This window comes from Aythya marila, assembly GCF_965140915.1.
Source record: "Aythya marila genome assembly, chromosome: 11".
NCBI lineage: Eukaryota > Metazoa > Chordata > Aves > Anseriformes > Anatidae > Aythya > Aythya marila.
Genome location: NC_139052.1, coordinates 7,575,923 through 7,596,656, shown reverse-complemented (window position 1 = coordinate 7,596,656; position 20,734 = coordinate 7,575,923). Strand labels below are relative to the sequence as shown.

General features: G+C 36.9%; 1 protein-coding gene across 3 annotated transcripts in view; it reads right to left on the bottom strand.

Moving 5' to 3' along the window:
* Positions 1-20,734, bottom strand: part of USP3 (ubiquitin specific peptidase 3) — a 44,347-nt gene that overhangs the window by 12,965 nt on the left and 10,648 nt on the right. For 2 of the 3 annotated variants that reach the window (XM_082768826.1, XM_082768827.1), the window contains exons 2-7: positions 14,764-14,824; positions 12,232-12,363; positions 5,537-5,620; positions 3,868-3,949; positions 1,307-1,389; positions 701-814 (exon numbers count right to left, since the gene is read on the bottom strand). In XM_082768826.1, coding sequence (XP_082624952.1) covers positions 701-814; positions 1,307-1,389; positions 3,868-3,949; positions 5,537-5,620; positions 12,232-12,363; positions 14,764-14,824 — 556 coding nt within the window. Of the gene's footprint in view, positions 1-700; positions 815-1,306; positions 1,390-3,867; positions 3,950-5,536; positions 5,621-12,231; positions 12,364-14,763; positions 14,825-19,242; positions 19,433-20,734 lie in introns of those variants that run through there. The other variant, XM_082768825.1, reaches the window with a different exon arrangement.

Here is a 20,734-nt window from a genome sequence, read left to right as displayed (position 1 = left end):
GCACGTGGGAGAACAGACCAACCCCCACCTCGCTACAGCCTCCCTTGAGGTACCTAAAAAGAGCGATAAGGTCACCCCTGAGCCTCCTCTTCTCCAGGCTGAACAAGCCCAGCTCCCTCAGCCGCTCCTCGTAGGACTCGTTCTCAATATCAGACATCACCTTGCATAAAATTGTAATGGCTGAGTATTACCCGTTTTAGTACTTCCCACTGTTTATGTCTTAAAATCCTACCCATAACAGACAGGTTTGGAAAATTACATTTCAAATGTTGAGGACTCACTTGGATACCTATTCACCTTTCACCATTATACTGTATACTCTGCTAATGTGGTCACTTTAAGGCTTGCTTAAACAGGTTACAGACTCTGAATGTCATATCCACATGGCCATATTTTAGCTGGAATTAAATAATGTAATATTTGGACTAGATATAATAAGCACTTCTTAAGCTTACTTTAAATGCAGTTACACTCTAGTGCTCTCAGGTTTTTTTGACTGCCTCTCCCTGCAGCACTAGGGCTACATGAGCACACTGCAAGTGACACAAGTTTCTTCTTGTACAGCAAACTATTCTATGAATGAGTCCCTCTAAGAATCACTTTTCTGTAACTCTTAACACTGAAAGCATATAGTGGTTCTACTGCTCAAGCATTTGCTGTTTCATGAAAGTTCAGTGCTAACAAGGAACACACAGCTTACACATTGTTATCTCCCTGGCTCCTGGTATGGTAAGTTCGCCTGCCTGCTGTCTTCCCATTCCTCAGCTCCACAGCAGGTAACTCTTTGAAGTAACAGCAGAACTGCTGAATGTTACTGGAGAAAAAGAAAAAATGAATGAAAACCTTAATGGGCAGAGAATAAAGAGATTATGTATTCTGGAGTCTGTTCTTTGAAATACATAAACAGAACTTCATGTGGTGATAAAATGATGGCAACCCAGAACAGTTTTTTTTTTGTTTTGTTTTTTTTTGTTTGTTTGTTTTTGTTTAAGTATTTTTATCCAAAATACAAGAAGTAATGTAGCAAATGCTTCTGTAAATGAATGGTGGGTCTATAAATATAATAATCATCCCAAATACCTGAAATAATTACATTTTGGCTCTGCTTTGACTAGGAGATATTGTGATAGACTGAGGCATCAGAAGGTATTCCATGAAACAACAGGCTGCAGCTGCTGAGGAGGTTAACTCAAGGTCCACTTCCACCTATCAATTCAAAGCTCTGCCACAGCAGTCCCAGTAGTGGAACACAAGCATGTGCTTTGACTCCTGCAAGGTCAACCGTGACTGACAGAAAAGAAGATACCTGAGCGACTGCAGGATTGCGTTCATGAAACATGTATTCCCCAGGTTCCGAAGGCCTGTGGCACAAAGGGCAGTGGTGCTTCCCTGGAAGTGAGGATGGTTAAGTTAAAGATAGATGTATCACTGCTCCCCCACTTTCTTCACACAGAGCTGTTACTGTTAAGCAACATAAATTTTAACAATAATTAACTACACTTTGTGAAAAAAGCAGTTTCAATGCCAAAGTAATCACATGACCAGCCTTGCTGACTGAAGCTCCAACCTGACATGAAACCAATTTCTTACTCATTATCAAAAGAAAGCTATACAACCTTTTTTATTCCCCCCTTGAAAAAAAATTTTTCAACAGGACAGTACAGCTTTAATCACAGACTTGTATTTTGAAGTATTTGTGTGCATTTATGGTAGTAAATATTCTCACTCCAGTAATGTTCAGTGAGAACTGGATGACAATTTCCCTGAAGTGTCTGAAAAATGAAGATGCCAATCCTTATCCATCTAGTTCTGTATCTAGTAAGTGTAGTGTGGCAGCCTGCAGGTTTTTAAGTCACCAGCACTGACCTGTTTGTCAGGGAGGTTTTTCAAAGACAGATCTTTTTAAAGACAGTTTATCTGGGAAAGATACAGTCAAGTTAGACTGTGCAAAGAATAAGCAACATGTTGAAGCGACAAAAAATATATACTATTTACAGTCTAGGAACTTCAACAGGTTAGAGCACTATTACACACAGATGAGCTTGTTTTTTGCCAAATGATATGAGGCCGGGAGCAGAAGCAAGAGAAATGTGGACAGTATTGGCATTTACTGTTTCTGCAATCCACAGTACTTAGAAACATTTCTTCAAGTTCATCACATCTTGGGATAGTCTTTATTGTTCTAACAGAATTTAAAACTAAACTATCTTTCAGTAGTTGTCTCAGAATGAACCTATAACTTGACATCAAAGACTGCATGCAAATTTAGGTTACCAAATATATGTATTCAAAGGGTTCCAATAAAACATTTTCCCTTCAGATTTACCACAAAAAAACATCCCTGGTGAACTAATGTCATCAGGGTATTTGTGAACACGTTATCAAAAAATGTTATTTACATAGGCAATTTAGGAATTTGGTAACTACTGCTTAAAGAGAGAACTATTTTCCAGTAAATGACAAAAACTAAGTACAAGTACCACTACATTGTCCTTAGCATATTCCCCTCTCATCCTTATCCAGGATGAGACAGCATAGCATTAATGCTATCTTTTCTACATAACAATCCAATGTGCCAAGAATAGAAGGATCATCTGTTGCCGCAGGCAATATTCAAGTATTAATAAAACGGAGAAAACAGCACTGTCTAAGAAGAATAAAAGCAGCATTAAGTTTATGCTTTTCTCATTGTCTTCTCAATATCTAGATGTTGCCTAGAATTTTCCCTCTCATTTTTAGTAGCATTGAGTTCTTCAGACAATGACACTATGAGTTTTCATAGCAGAAAAAGCAGAAAATCACTCTCTCTCCAAGATTTCAATCCTCTCAAGATTGGGACAGTACAAGAAATACACACAGCACATTCAAAGGACCCTACATCAATTGTAGGCAGTGCATTTTCAAAGTAACTAAACCCATAGACTTTACAAAGCAGCAATTGACTGCTTTGCTCTCACCCCCACCCTCTTATTTCCATTCATACTCCTCTCAAGAACGTCTCTCCTTCCCAGTCAGGCAATTCTTTCTCATAGCTGGAGACAGCCATTACTTCAGCTCTCCTGGACTATACTGGTTGTCCCCAGGACTGAGGAGAAATGGCCCTCCTCTGCCCTTCCTGATGGCCAGGGGTGAAGAGGAGGCAGATGCATACAGCTGAGTCACTGTCTTCCCCCTCTCCCTACTTGAAATCTGGGTGAAATGATGAGCATTACAAATTCCCTCACCTCAAACCACAGAAAACAGAGGCATTTGGGTCCCAACATTCTTTGACTGAAAGAAACTATGTAGCCTTTCTGCTAGGGCTGGACTGTGCTCTCCTGAGTGCTATTCTGCAGATGTGAAGTTAAAACATGAGGAAGATGAAATATGAGATTGAGTATAGTTTTCAGAATACTCCACAGCTGCTTTTGAAAACAAGTTTTACCAATTGCTTTTTAAAAGTGTTAAAGCTTATTGCTATTTCCTAATAACTATTCTCTTATTCCCTTCTAGAAAAGGAGTGCGCCCGCTTCTCTGCCTTCTTTCTACACTGTAAGAGGAACAACTCAAAAACAAATTGTTTGCTTAAAAAAAAAAAACACACAAATCTTATTTCTAGCTCTGTTTCAATCCCAATGGGTACTATCTAATTCCAGTTTCCCTGATCTCACCAAACACAGCAAAGCTCAGTCAAGGCCAACAGAAATGCAGCGGAGTATCAAAAACTTTTGTGAGAAGGGGCTCTTCTAGGTGTGTGGTTAGGAGATGAGAAAGACAAAGTATATGCCAAGTAGGATTTGGGTAACTGACATGTATTTTTAAATCTAGTCCAACTATAAACCTCAAGAACTTTAGCAAAACTCACTGTACTGGATCTGTTATACTTACATTTACTTTTAATAACTTGCTGTTCATAGATGAGTTTTCCAATAGTTTTCTTTTCCTATGTCTGTCTGATGTAAAGGCTGAACTGTTGGAAAGCAATTAAAATATGTTACTTACTATAAAAACAAAATGTTGTATGAAATGGGCAAGAGATGATCACTGCATTAGACATTAGGATGATTACATCTGCCATCAATTGTCATTAAGACAGCAGAGAGCTTCCTGATTGCAACACATGCTTTTCATAGTCTTAAAATAGACTGCATTTCTCTCGGAGTACAGGCACACATCCTATTTTCAACACTAATGTCTCAGTTAATTGCATTAAGTTATGCATGCTACAATGTGTGCCCTGAAGCACGGCCTTATTAGCATGCTATTCCTGATCTGAAACATACCCGATCTATTCCTCTAATTAAAGGAATGCTTATTGTAGCTTTCCATAAAATACTTGTATCAGAAGAGTCATCCTAAACCTTGAGAAAGACAACTTCAAAAAAGCAGGATGAAGTAAAGTTACCAAAGATTAAAGAAAGTATTTTAAGTGCTATCACTTATGCATTATAGCTGACTTCTCTTGGTTAAAAATACATCAGCTTATAACATTTCTGTAAGACTAATACAAAGTTACAAGGACAACAAGTTATTCTTTTCCACATCACTGGAAATTACTGGGCCCTCAAGTTCCAGACTTCTCACCAATCTAATAGCAAAATTTAACTTGTTCCAGCTTTCAGGCTTGGTTTTATTTTTATCATTACTTACAATAGTGCCATGTACCTTCAAAGGAGCTAGATCTCCCGGACACCTCCAAAATATTTGTGTGTATTTCTCATTATGCTTACATATCTTTACATCTTACTACATACCTGAGAAACCCATCAAAAGAAGAATGGAAAAGATTGAAAATGTTAATACTGTTTTCTGAGTAACTAACACACTTCCTCGGGAAGGATCCAGAACTTTCCAACCTCACAGCAATTTCTTAGCAGGAGTGGTATTTGAATTCTGGGAAGCACCATATTAACATGTACTTAGTATTATGGAAGATTTGCAAGCAAACTATGAAAAGACTATTTGCTATCTAGCACTGGCCACGGCATCTGCATCACAAAGATTATAGTATTTACTCTTCAGTGGAAGAGCGCCAGAAAAAGCCGCACGAAAAACATGTCTTTTCAGTACAATTTTAAGTTCACAAACATTTCTTAATCTTTCTGGTTGGAAACCAAACTGCAATTAACATGATAACTACTTCCACTTGCATTTCAGTTGCAATTTCTCTGCTCCAGAAACTTTTGCTGTTTTTGATAAAACTGTGATTCTGTTCTGAAAATTCTGTCCCTTTTCTAAGGAAAAGGACGCTAATCGTTGGTGATATACCAAGAAATTTATACACAGCTTATACAAGATTCAGAATATAAGAAACAAAACATACAAGATCAGCAAAAAAAACAAACAAAACAAAACAAAAAAACCACACAACTCTTTGTTCTGCACCTCTGCTTCTCACTGATGAAAAAGCATTTTTAAACATGCACTCTATCACAATTATACAGGCACCAAAACATATATATTAAATACATATATAGATATAAAACAGAAGTACCACTTACATGATGCAATTATGTAAGTTCACCCAAAGCAATCTGGGTATAAACACGCTACTTACTTTTCCAAGTTCTGTAGGTGCTCTCTGACCTTCTGTACCAGTCCCAGTTTGGTATCATTGACTACAAAATCATCACAGCGATAACTGCAAGAAAAACATTTATCAGAATGTACAAAGGAAGTACTCTAAAACATTCATGCAAATCTATGTGCTGGAAGCACTGAAGTGATTCAGTGGAAAACTATAAGGAGAAGAAGGAAGCACAACACCTACATACTGAGCTTGGTTCCCTCTGAAAATTGTCCTATAACAAGAGGGTGTAGAGGCAGTATTTCATTACATGTTTTGTCTTCTAGCTTGCTTCTTTGTTAGAAATCAGAAGTAATACCTACCACTCATCCCAGTGCAGAATTCCAATTCAATAAAAATTCAAACATGCTGTGTAACCAAAACCAGTACTAGCAGACAACCCATTGAAGATTTATCAAAAAATATGAATAAAGATCAGTAAAGAGAATACAACTTTTTATTTATGAATAGTATAAATCAATTTATTTGAATACTGTAAGACTATCACTAAAAAACGATGGGTTTCCTTTCAAGAGATGCCGAACAGATACCCAGTGGAAAAGCTTCAGCTACGGAAAAAGAACAGGGAAGACGAACAAAGAAATGACATGGCTTGTCCATGTCACACGAGGAGTCTGTGGCAACTCACAACCCATGCTCCAGCCAAAAATATGACTTAATTCTCTCACAGTTTTTATAAATACAGCAACACTTATAAAACTTGTGGTTTTGCGTGTACAAATGTAACTGAGCTGAAAGAAGACAAACTGAGCCTCCACTACATAGAAATGAACGTAAAGTGAAGGCCAAATCAAAATGGCCTCTGAGCAGAAGTGACATTTTAAAGAACCAAGCCACAAGCATTTCTAACAAATGTGTTTTCATCACTGGCATACCAAGGATCTCAACTAAATACATAAAGTCTTTTTTTTTTTTTTTTTAAATATGTGTGTATGTGTGTGTATATATATATATGTGTGTGTGTTCTGCATCAGTCTTTCTTCACTGTGATAGGGATGCTTTTAGTAACACAAGTTGTTGATGCAGCTAACTTGAGGAGCACATAGCCCAGCATTCCAACACCTAGTTCTGCAAAAACAGAATGTAGCAGCTCCAGAGCTGCTAGCTACACTGCTTACAACTAGGAGGCCAGAAAAAGGCCAGATTTCTTCTGTGCAAATCATACTTTCCACGTATATATAGAAAACATACACATATACATAAAGATAAAAAAAATCACCAAATTTCATTGGAAAAAAAATATTTACAGATGCAGGCTGTAAGCAAAAACACCAAATTAATGTTAAAGGTAACATTCACAATTACTAAGTAAACAACAGTTAAGAAAAAGTTCACAGAAGTCAACTCTCTATGATTCTATGATGTTCTACAAAGACTTCAAGCTTCCCAAGAAGTAAGGATGGCAGGCGACTGAACTCTTTCTGGGAAGAAAATTAGCTTACGTTGGTTATGCTTAATATCACAACTTGAGCTATTTCTCTCATTTTCCTTTGGCAAAGGACTGACTCAAATATGAAATACATCCTCATCATCTCAGGTTACTTCTCTGCTGGAGCAGATTCACACTCTGCAAGTTAATGAAGCTATCTTAACTTCAGGCACAACTGGAATTTACAATATTCTTTGCTGCATACATGTAAATCTGTAATGTAGTCCAAAAGCAACAGTATTGTTGGTGTTAACTCAAACACTGAATTCTTCAAATGACTACAGAGTTAAAAAAGTGAAGTCCCTTTCCACTAAAAGGGGTCTGCAGGAACAGTCTGCTCAGGATCTCTGTTGATTTTTTCCTCTGAAAAGAGAAACTTAATACAGCTCTCCAAACACTGAACACAACAGTTATAACCTTCAAGATCTTACATAAGAATCCATAAAATAGCCATTGCAAATAAAGGTGTTTTTTTTTTTTTTTTAAAGCTCACCACAGATCCAGCTAGGGGGGGGGGGGGGGGAAGAGTAAACTTACTTATTTTGCAGTCAAGTTTTACGCAGACTTGTTCAGCATTATCAGCTGTTTACATTTATAAACACGTAACAAAAGCAGATGTAAGCTCACTGAAAGCCTCTAAGCCTCCTTATTGCTACAAGTACAAAAGATGATTTAATCTTTGCTCCTGTTCCCTAAATATCATGTTAGCCCTGTGTTTAATCTGACCTCATGTAATAATTGCATCTTTACATAAAATTGCAAGTTAGCACTTTCCCTGAGATAGAAGAATAAAACTAAATATATCATTAAACATTCCTCCATCTTAGGGTACTTGCAGGAGTGGAAAAATAATTTTAAAATTCACTTAAAAATAAGACAAACCTCTTTTAATTCTTTTTAATGGGCAGGTTTTTAAAACACATACCTAATAGCACTGAGGATTCAGCACTACCAATAGAAATAAAACAGCCAATCTATTCTGGATAAACAAAGTCAACAGCATAGGAAGGAGTTTAGACTTTTTTTACACACCCTAAAGGTAAACTGCTGAGAGATTGCTTCCTATATGCAAAGCTGACTTTCAAAAGAGATGTTGAATTTGTGATCTTCAGGATTATCACAAATTAACAACACATCTTTTGGCATTCAGTAGTTCTACAATATGCTTGTAAGGGTGAACGTACAGAACAAATTCTATCCTTTGGGGAGGGTCCCTTATATGTATTAGCACAGTATTTTCTTCTCTATACACTGTCTATTTTTAGCACCTCTGCTAACTCCAAGGCCTGGTCTTTTCTGGCCGCCTTTGCTGCTTAAAAGGCAGCAAGCCAGTGAATGTATGCATTGCTCTGGGGAACATTTATGCACAATGTTGTCGGTTTCAGCAGGTCACAGAACTTCACAGTATGTTTGAAAAGCCTGATTAGAGGAATCATAGGACAAGAATAATATTTAAAAAAAATATCTGGTTCCTTAGTTGTGTTAACACCTGATATGATTAAATTAAGAGCTCAAGTTTTACTGTCATCATAATTGTCATTTACCTTCTTTAATTTTCACTGACTACAGAATACAAAATTACAGTTTAAGTAATCTCATTTTCTGTCACTTGTGCTAGCACAGTAAGTCTTTTTTTTAAAAAAAAAAAAAAAAACAGAACCATTACAAAAAGAGTAAACAAAAAGAAAATTTTAAAGACCGTGGCACTTAGATATTTTTACATCAGCTCTTGGGGGGAGAACATTAATGACAGGGAGGCTAATAGGTCTGAAATCTGACCTACAAATTGTGTCTGGGATTAAATGAACATGGGAAACATATTATGCAAATACATAAACAGGGCAGCCTTCCTCTTTCTGTGCTAACCAACTGTCTGTTCACTAGGCACAGAGAAAACAAATTTACAAGAGTCCTCTTTCAGTAAATATATTTCTGAAAGCAGGTTTTCTTACACCTATCACTTTACTCGTGTACACAGAATACCAGCAGCTAGAACAGCAGAAGAAAGCATCATACAATAGCCTCAAGAGAATAAAGACCTGTACTCCTTGTAAGCTCTTCGTGCTTAGTAATTTAGAACTAAGTGAAAGGCTGGTTACCAGCCAAACAATGCAATTCAAGTCTTCCTCAGTCTCAAACGTGACCAAAGAATCAAGAAAAGCATCCTTTTCTCATAATAAATTAAAGATTAATGCTTTCTCAATTTTTCTACTGTGAAGATTTAAAAGGCAAATAGGAGGATATAGAAGAAAGATCAAAACCCTCTGGAAAGCAAATCCTTATTTTGCCCAGTACTTGCTGACCCCTCAAGCATGTCTGTGTTTCTCAAAACCTAACAAAATTCATAAATGCAATAAAAACCTCACCTCATATTAAAAATAAAAAATAGTTCCTATCATTTGGGAATTGACATGTTTTCCTTTCAAAGCTATGTTGAAAGCCTGTGATCATGTACAAGAAAATATACATGCTTAGACTTCCACACTGAAATGCAATTACAGAAGACCGCTTTGCTTTCGGTTTATAATGAGAATGCACATGAGCTAGATACAAAACTCAATAAACCATGTTTGAACAGTCACATGGCGTTTTCTCCCTTTGGACTGACAACGATAGCTAATACAAACCCTAGACTGCGCTCTCATGACTGCCAGAAAAACAGGTGGCATTAAATTAAAAGCCTTCTTATTCTAACAGAGCCCATACAGACCTGCTTTCTGCTACTATCACAAGAGCAAATTAGAATCCATAGGATAAAAACAGAACAAGAGTTTTTTACTCAGATTTGTGTTTTAAACAAATCTCTGCATCTAAAAATATAAAAGCAGTGCAATGAAGTATCACCATTATTTTTACACTAGAAGCAAAATTTAATTAAGTCTTAAGATTGTGTTTCCTTGACTTTCAAATTACTGAGGTTACCCATATTACTTTGTATAAAATGCTGATCTTAAAATAAAAGTTGTCTTGAAAGCAACATCATTGCATAAACATACCACTGTCTACTGGATTCACATCTGCATTGAAAAAAACTAACAAACAGCATTTGAAAATTCAATCTCCACAGTAGCTAGTTATGACTGGAATTCACCCAACCATTTACTTCAACTGGCGGGCATTATTTGATAGCAACTGTTACAGGACTGCCTGAAATAAAGGGGCAGAAATTGGTCTAAACGTTCTTTGCTTCATCTTTTTACGTCTAAGCTTATTTCCACTGAAAAATAAAATAATATAAAAAAATTGGGTGTAATATCAAATCCGGGTATCTTTTTCTACCAGGTGGAAGAAACTGAAATGTCCTAATGAAAGCAAAGATGTACTGTTTTTGAAACTTGCTCAGCTTTCCATTAGTACAGGAGATTTGTAATTTGTTAGTGTAACAGGAACTGCCCAAGGCAAAGCTCTTTACAATTAGTTCCAGTTCAGCCAGAGATGACTCAGGCTTCTACTTTGATTACAGCAGAAAAAGACATTATATGCTAAACTACTTCTGTCCTACTACAAATATGCTGTGAAACACCAATGAGCTTCCTACGTGTATGCCTACTTAGTCCTCACAAATGTATTTTATTTCAGTAACAAATCTCATAGTCCTCAGTTTGAGTATTATTATTTGTAATGCCCATATTGGGTTTGAGATGAGGTCAGCAGAGAGCTCTGACACATTAGTGTAACTCGTCAAGCCTCAGCAAGTTTTAGCAGACTGGGCATAAGTACTATTTGTCACTGTAAATGGAGATATAATCAAGATTTCAAAAACCCCTCTAAAATTCCTGCATACATTATTACCTCCAACGTGACTAAAAGATTATATTTAAAAAACAAAAGCCACAACATAACAACATAGAACTTGAGTTGTTAATAGCATTAACTGGGAAACTGGAATTTCCCACAGCTGTTCCAATGCTGGTAACACATACATATGTTATTACTTAGAAAAAATTGTTTTCATACAGGAGCAGGCAAAATTGGCGGTCATTTAAATAAAATGTAAGTAGAAGCAAAATCCCCATACATCATAAAGTTACTCCCACGTTCTCTTAATACTCTTACTTTCTTCTGTACAGCTTTTGTCATTGCTACACATGCCGTTTGAATAACTTCTGAGTTGTTGCAAGTAAAATTTCTTCAGGTGAGATAAGTACAATTTTAATTGCAAGGGATAAAAATATTTGTTACAGAAGTATTCCTCATAAAATTGGATACCCAAACTGCAGCTAATAGATTGTTCCCCAGTAAAGTACACAAAGACATGATTTTTTTAAACAAAATAACACTCATCAATGGAACTGTATATTACATAATTTTAAAGGACCATAGGACCATAACACTGATTTCCCTAAGATTTGCACTGTCTAAAACCTGCTCTGCCATACCCCACAAGTACTGACATACATGAAAAGCCATAAAGATAATAGGAAAAGCAGAAGCAGCTGTCAACAGTTTTGCTCAGAGGTGAAGAGGATGGGAAGATGCTGAATGCACAAAAGCATTCCTTTCAAAAGGCTTCCAGTCTTTGCTCTCTGGATGGTAGAGAACCTGATATTACCAGTATAACTATTAAACCTCCCTGAACAGTGCTCTTTTCTTTCTCTACGAAACTGATAGCATTTATCAACCCAGGCCATTCTTCTGTTAAAAGAATCACTTCTGTGATTCTGCTATTTAATCTTGAGAAAGAAGTTGATGCTGCTTCCAAACAGGATCCATCGCTCTCCCAAACTCAAACAGGTTATACCAATCATCAACAGAAACAGGCCTTTCTTTCAGAGTGAAGAAAGGAAACATTGGGGAAAAAATAATAATAAACAAACAAACCAAAAAACACACACATTTACACATCTCAAATTGACATCTGAGGAAGGATCTATAGTAAATTACTTTTTGATATTCTGACTAAAGGACCTATGAAAGGCTAACCAGCTTGCAGAAAGGAGTAAGTACAACTGAACAGTAGTCTTTGCAATGGAACGATAGGTTCTCAACATTCTCCAAAGCAAACTCTAATCTATGTATATTTATATCAAAAAGTTTGCGCTTAGCCATTTAAAATGAAGTGTAGCTGCAATCCATGCTACAATACACATGCAAAAGCAGAGTTATTTCATAATGGCTTGTAAGCAGCCAAGAGATTTAGTGCTTAAAAGTGTGTAATATAATGCTTCACAGGCGTTTACAGTTTGTACCCTCCAGTATGCAAAAAGTTGTCAACTTACAGTGTTGAAATCCTTACCAGTATGTACTGTAACTACTGCAATCCATACACACAGTATGCTGAACTTTCTCTTGTTTTTCTGTTTTCTTATGGTTGGTCATAGGAATCTGTGCATCTTCATAATGCTTTTTTGCATGGCCATTCACATATCTAAAACAAATGTAAAACAGAAAAAAAGTCTTATACTCGTATACAGGTACTTAACCAACACTCAACGAAAAAAGGACAACAAACAAGCAAGTACACATTAACCTAATACATATCCAGTATCACACAAAAATGAAAATTGGCAATTTACCTATGTAAAAATGTTGTCTAAATTTTTCAAGTTTTTAACCCTTTACTCTCCCACTTTGTCCAAATTAATTTTTCCATTTTCTTCATATAAACCAAAAACTGGCATTCTTGTATCACAGCCCGGTATCTGGGCCTTGACCAGACTGATAGACCTTCATGACTAAGAAAAACATTAGCTCCCATTTTCCAAACCTGTTACATGGTTAGTTCTCCACGCTGTTTTCCCATATACTTTTCTTACAGGTCTACTTTGTTTTTCTTCCCAGCACTATTCATTTTTGTGATTACTTTAACAGTATGCTAGCTCCCATATGAAAGCACATTCATTTTAAGCCCTCCCATTCTGGGACAATGATTTAATATTACAGCATTCTACGCTTCATGAAGTTCATAAATTTGAAACACTCTAGGGCGTGGGGTCACATAACTGGAAAAGAAATTAAAATCCTACAGCTCTTTTGCTGATACAGTGAGTATTTTCACACTTGAAATTTAAGGCATATCTAGAAATGTAAGCATCTTTGATTAAAAATAGTGTCATTACAAATGTAAGAGCTCTAAATAGCAACTGAAATGTCATTAACCCTTAGAAGTGATCGGCTCAGGTGACTTTTAGTTGTGTGTTCCCTCCCCCCTCCCCTCCCTTACTTCTTGTCTGTTGAAATCAGCAATGCTAACTACTAGGAACTCTGCATGTGCTCCACATGAAGGTCTCCCTATTCCACACTTGTTCTCACATGCAAGTATAGACAATTCTGCTAACGTGCTGTGCTAGTTACAGCAATGAAGCCATGTGGCTACAGACACTACTGTGCTGGCAGAATCCAAACTAGACAGTCATGCTTACAGGAGCTGCCTTTCTGCCTAACAGTGTAAAGGACAGGTTTGTAAAGCTAATTCCACCAGAAATGCTCTGGTACTGTAACATGGTTGGTAACGTTCCCAGTGGCTCTAACCTGGAGGATGTACTTCAAGTGAAGACCTGAAAAGCTTCCTTTGATTTCAAACATTATCTGAACAGAAGGATATGCTGTGTGCCTGCATTCAAGCACCTGCAAGATCAAAAGTGCTCCCATTACAAGGTATATCACATTCTTCTCATTCAGTTATTTTCAGTTCTAAGGATGGAGCAGTTTGAAAAGTCAAAACAAACTGCATACATAACTGACTCAATGCCAAGTAACTGTACACAGAGTCAGAGGTGGACAGTAATAGCAAAGACTGGTAACAAAATCAATAAAATAGTCCAAAACACTTATTTTACACCTTCACATACTATGAAATAGCTCCACTCTCTTGCCTCTCTCAAAGTATAAATTTGTAAAAGAAATAAGAGAGAGAGGGGAAAAAAAGATTTTTGTACTAAAAAACTCTGAATAAGAGAGAGAGAGATTATTAAAATTGTTGCAGTTACTCATTGCTATCCTGATCAAAGTAGTAAAACCTGAGCTTCACTGAATCCACTTTTAAAGACAAACTAAGTTTAGTGATGATTTTCCAAAATAAAAGCATACCAACACAGGTGCTACCCTACAGATGAAAACATGCTCATATCTCAGACACTGTCTAAATGTCAACACTGACTGTATCCTCACTAGTTTGCACATCTCAAACATTTATAGAGTACCAACAAATTCTCTGGCATATAAACAACAAAATTGGCTGTATCATTCCTGTACAAATTCTTTTGGTGGAATTCAACTGATAGACATATCAGCTGTACTCTGAAGGAATTGCAATAGTACAATGGTAGATGGTTCTTACATGCTAAGATAATTATTTTGTTCAAAGTAACAATGCAGTACATTTACAGTATTTTCTGTTTAAGCTGAACAGTTGCTATTTTACTCAAAGTAAGCTGTACCCAATTTGGATTTGTGGTTTCCAAGAATTCTTATTGTTTTTATCTTATTAAAATAGAAACATCTTTTACTGAATTGAGCTAACAACAGTCCATGGAATTAGCTGTTCTCTAGGCACTCTCTGAGCTGATCAATCACATTCATCGCAAGCTTTTATTTTGTAAAAAAAATTATGTTGAATGTATTCTCCGGACTCTCAACAAGGTAGCAAAGAAGTGTGTTTAGCATAAGCATATAATGTTAAATAATATCATGAAGGTTTCTTTCACGAATTACAGGACATTCAAGATTTTTTTTTTTAAGAAAAAAAAAAAAAAAGCCTCATTCAAGCAACAAGGGAAGAAAGTAGAGGTCTGATTAAACATTTTTCAAACTAACACTTAGTACCCACCTTCCACAATGGACACTCGAGCACGTCAGACAGACCCATGGACTTTTATTTGACCGGCACACTACAAAAGACATGAAAAAAGCATCAAATGAATTGGCTCTGATATTACAGTTATGTACTGTACACATCCTGAGTGCTAGCAGCAGGTCTGCCCTGACTCCACCTTACAGCACAGTTACATAAAATAGCTAGTCACATTTATTAACCCATATTAGGGACTAACAGACTAAAGACTGAAGAGCTACTGACACTAAAGCACATCGACCTTGAGTCTTAGCCACAGGCTATTCATTTGCCTCTTTCTTTACAAGAAAAAATTACATTTTTTGTCTGTATTCCATCTACGCAAAGTCTACTTCATTTTGAGATATGATACAAAAGTATCAGAAGCACAAGTTGCAAAAACATTGGGAATGTTTAAAACATTTATTTTCATTTTTAATAAGGCAGTCCACTGAACACAGAAAAAAAAAATAGCCACAGCTCTTCACTTCTGTTTCATAAAACATGTACAAGAAGCCATTTTAAAGAGATTGTGAGAAAGCCTGTTGATCTATTAAGAAGCACACAGAATAAATAATAGTGTAACACATGATAATCCACACCATTTATATAATATTCCTATGCAGCAGCACTGGTAAAGGCCATATCCATAAGGATTTCACCATTTCAGACACACACATGAAGCTGAATGATTACAATGTAGTACAGTGCTATGTTTTGCAATCCATTTAAGACATCAGAAAATAACTGTAATGTTATCTAAGTTTTCAGTTAAGTCTTCTAAGTAGTCTAGAAAAATTAACTTTCAAATTAAACACGGATGTTTTTAAGCAAAAGAACTGGGAAAAAAAAAAGCAGATACTAGAAGATGAAGTACCATCCCAGGGTGGAGTCATAAAAACTGGATATTCTGACTCCCACCCCAACACAGCAGCAAAGTCTCTAAAATTCAGATTAGAAACAAAACAAACACAATAAATAATCTGTGTAGGCAGAATACAGAGAAACAGACAGGGAAATCAACATTTCCATTAGTCAACTCAAGATTAAGTATATACATCTTTATAGACAATAGCAATTTTGTAACTACAATTAAATCGATATTGATTCCTCGATTTCTACAAGAATCCCAATTTGGATCATGTCAGCGAAGGAGGAATGCTGTGATACATAATGCTTAGATTTGAATGAAGTAAAAATGTTAACAACTATCCATTACCACAAAATTTACAAAAATCTCATTACACTTTCAAATACCCAGCTAATATGAAGAGGAAAGAAAAATGCTAAGTGCACTTCTGCAAGGCCAAAAACCAACAATTAAAAAGACAACTTCGATTATCTCCAAAATATTACAAGGTACAATGCCACCTGATTTGTCTATACATATATATAAGCGCCAATCAAAAGAGTCACAGAGGAAGAATAAAGCATCAGAAGCACCAGGGTCTGTAAGTGCAGGGTGAAGAAGGAACAGAAAGAAGAGGATTAAATCCTAGCATACATGCAAAATTATTTGCACTGTTATTTAGTGCAGAAAAGCTTGAGAAGAGAACAGCCTTCCCTGTCTGCAGGCATGCTTCAGAGAAATGAACTGGGGAAACTGAGGCATGCACAGGAGCTGCTTTGGGGCAGCATCACCTGACCAGGTCAACTTGGGATGGCTAGCAAAACTCAGAAGTCAATTCACCATGCTACAAACCATGGTACCCAGGAAACTGGTAAGATCAAATAGTATCAGAGAGAATTAAGCTAACAAAACCAAGAAAAGTTTCTTTATCAAATTACCTGCTAAAAAAAAAGAAAGAAGCAAGAAGAGGGTCAAACAGGAGAAAGCTTACTACCACAGGTATTTAAAAGAGTTAATACACTTTTTCAGAGATTTTTATTTAAGTCAGATGGAAAAATAAACTAACTAAGCTAGCTAGCTTTGAGCTAACATTGCTTCTTAGAGAATTATTTTATGGTTTCTATTTATTATGACAAATTGTTGTTGTATTTCACTTCACAGCCCCAGTCCATAGAAGAGGAGTCTTACTATGCTCACTGGAAAAAAGCACAAATATTTCTGCACTGTAAACCAGCAATATTTCCACATAAGTCTTATTGAAGCAGATACTTTAAGCCCTTTGGTAAAAACTCCAGAACATTTTTTCTTTAATTGCTGCAGTTATTTTACTTGAGAAACACATTTGCTCACACTGCCTCCATTTTCTATTGCTGTTTTTTCAGCAATAAGCTTTCACATTTCTAAAGCTGATCGTTCCCACAACTGTGATGGTAGTCTTGCAACAGAAAGCAGAGAGCCAAGTGGAGCTGTTCTGGCTTACACTTCGAGGAAGAAGTTTGTCAAATTTGACCAAAAGTTTATTCAGAAAATCAACATTCTACACTGGCAAACAGAAGACAAAGGGAAAGGGAAGACATTAAATGGCCATCATCAGGTATACATGGGCAAAAAGGATCACAGGTCTGGCTTGACTAGTAATTTATTTCTGTAAATTACAGAAACTGAAAAGTAAAAAATTAACCAGAAGGAAACAGAAGCCAAAACCATTCATGCACTTAAATATAGAGTGATATTTAAGAGTTCCGTAAGTGCTACATGAAGAAAACACTACCATTATTCGACATTTTCCTTGCCAGGAACATGAGACAGCCTTCCTAGGACTAAAATTCCAGCAGAAATCTCCCATCTTGCAAATAATATCTTTGCTTTCACTATGTTATCATCTGTGGGTGGAACCGGTTCTCAACCAGTAAGCCAAAGAATCAAGATGCAAACATTTAATTTCCACTATACAGCAGGCATTTATAATTTCACATTTGCGTATTTTAATTTTAACACTGAGTGCTTATTAAGTGTTAAATTACACTTAGGTTGTATTCATTCTGCAGAGTTCACACCAGGTTTAAGTGCTCTGCACAAGGCCAGCAAACAAGCCCACAGACTCTACACATTGCCAAATAATATTGGTCACTAAAGTTTTCCATCTTCATATCAGAGAAAAGGAAAAGACGGTTCATTTGTTTGCTTTAGCTTTTAGGAGGAACTTTACTCCAATTGCATCACATTAGAACTGCGTAGTTTATCTTCTGCACAAACATCTCCTCCCACAAAGAACTCAAATAACATGGAAGCGACTCCCACCAAGATTAAACATAGAAGCCAGTATTAAATTGGTGACCTACAGTTGCTCTGCTCTGTGAGGATTACACACTTCTATTTTTTAAGGTTTCTGAAGGTTGCATTCTGTATTTCTCTGAGGCTGGCTCAGTAGATACCTGCATTACAGCTTGGCTCTCTAGGTATTCCTCAATCCAGATCTTGAAGCAGTTACTGTCTGTTCCTTATTATTTATAAACTAAATTAGGCTGGCAGCTTTAGCCATTCGTCAGGACCCTAACAAGACAGGCCCTGTGGAAAGCACAGCACAAGGACAGTCACTGCCCAGAACTGCTTATAATCTAAATTAGGCTTCATGTGTAAAGAAAGTGCAGGTTATTCTTCTCAAATGTAATGCTGACATGAAGGCACAGGCTTAAGAGTAAATCAGAAACAAGAGATGCAGATTGACATCAAACCCCTTCTCAATGCAAAGTACATCACACAGCCCTGGAACTTCGCCATTAAAACAGACTTGCACATTTGGGGCTTTCAGGTTAGGCAATTACTAAGGATTATGAGGAAGGACTCTCAAACCTATTTGTACAGGTCCTTATATCTTTACTTCTCTCAGTCATCAGTATTTAAAGTAGGATGTGGGGGGTGATTCTTTGTAGCACTATTAAAAAAAAGAGATCTGCATTACATTAGCAACCCCAAATTTTCAATACTGATATGTCTGACAAACATCTTAACCACATAAAAAAAGTTCTGTGTTTGTTACACCTCATTTAGTACTTTACAAGCTAAGGTACACGAGGCGCTTTCTTTGCCAGCGCTGAAGTGCTTCTGCAATGGTTACCAACTGCCCTAACGTTACTGTATTTTTAGAATAGCTTCAAGTGGTTAGGCAAAGATAATACTAACATGTCAAAAGAAAAGGGAAAACAAATCTGCAATGCCACAACGCTGTCTGAAACAGTGAGTCATTTGCCACTTCACATCAATATCAGGCTATTCAGAAGTGTAGAAACATTTTTTTCCTCATGTAATAGCAGGGCAAAATACCATCTTTTACAGAATTATCCGAGTGAAATCTGAATACTCATTTGTTATACAGCCTACAAACCCCTCTGCTATGAAGAGGAGTATCAGTCTGTCCCCAAGAGAGCCAGAAATCAAACACTGCTTCACAGACTGATACGTAACTATGGAGCATTACAGATTTCCCTCAATCCCTGTCCCTTCAGTTTTCACTTCCTGCAAACCATCCTAACAAATAATGTCCATGCCATTGTATCAAGCAGAATGACTAAGACATAGCTAATCAGTTTGGCCCTCTCATAACAAGGCCCCCCACCCCATCTTACCCTCAAATATGTACTTCTGAATCTTGACTGTTTCTTTCCTTATTGAAAACAGACTCCAAGCACAGGCTTGCGAAGCAAGAACACTCCTGGCAAACGCTGTATTCCTTACAGAACAAAGCCGCACATTTCCACTGTGAAAAAGCTGCGAGTACATAGAAGCATATGAACAACCCATGAAACTAACAGTTTTGTTTGAAGAGCACACTGCATAATTTAGAAACTGGCAAAAGAAAAACAAAGCAGGAAGAGCAGACAAACAGGAAGCCGTTTCTGTAAGGCAGCCAAGTTAAGAAACCTGCAAGATGCAGTGTCCACCAAGAACCTGGCAACAGAGCAGCCACACGATCACTGCAAACCTGCTACTTGCCAGTCACGGCAGCAGAATGGACCTAAGGCCATCACTACTACAGGCTTGTGCTCACATCCAAGGTTTAAAATAGCCCTTTATTACATCTCTAAGGAAAAGGCCACAGAATATCAGCACAGTAAGAACGGTATTTTGGTCCTTCTGTTAAGAGCACGCTGAATGGAAACAAGATTAGGGGCATTAAACTACTCCCAGTCCTCTCTGCATCCTTTACAAAATAGCCTAGACTTTGTTCTCCAAAGGAACTCTACAAACACTAAAATCTTACTTGTATAATCATATGGTTACATTACACCAACATAATGACTGCCCAGAAATATCTTTAGCCTAAGTGACCTTTCTTCAGTTCAGTTCAGTTCAGTCACATATTGACAGAAAATAGGTCAACTATGCTGATATGAGCTAAACTGAAAAAGGCCGCTGGTACTCCAGTCAGCATCTGCACAAGGAGTAATATTTACATAGTTGTGGTTGTACTAGTATATTGATGTTAAGCTAAACAAATTGTCCCAGAAACATATGCACTTGGTCACAAACACATATATGTTTTATACAGCTACACACCCTGTGTGTATGGACACATGTATGTGCATCTCCCCCCCAAAAAAAACAAGAATACTTTTCAGTATTCTAGAAATACAGACTTGCTTTTCCTTCCCCATGCTTTTAACCCCATTCTCATTGCCCTAATTAAGATTTTATAGCAAGACTTTATTGTTCTGTTTGGCTCCTGAAACAAGCTGACAAATACTGGGAAAAAAAAAAAAAAAAAAAAAAAAGAGCTGGGCAGCCTGCATTAACAACATCTGAAGAAAAAAGAAGCAACAATTCACATACCAAAGAGTGAAAGCCCTACTTTGTGAAACATGATGCTTCTGTCTGTGACACATCAGGCCTAAGAAATCAGGCTAATAAGCGCCTCCTCCAAAGAGCTGGAACCAAAGGTGGGAGAAACTTACAAGCCAAAAATCCTGGGAAATTACTGCAAGAGGAGGCAATACAAATTGCACTAAAGTTTAACCAAAATACTGCAAACTACATCTCAAATAGGAAGTTTTTCAGTCACAAGATTCAGAGCATTTCTCAGCGAACTCACTTCCATTTTAAAGACAAAAAATGGAGAAA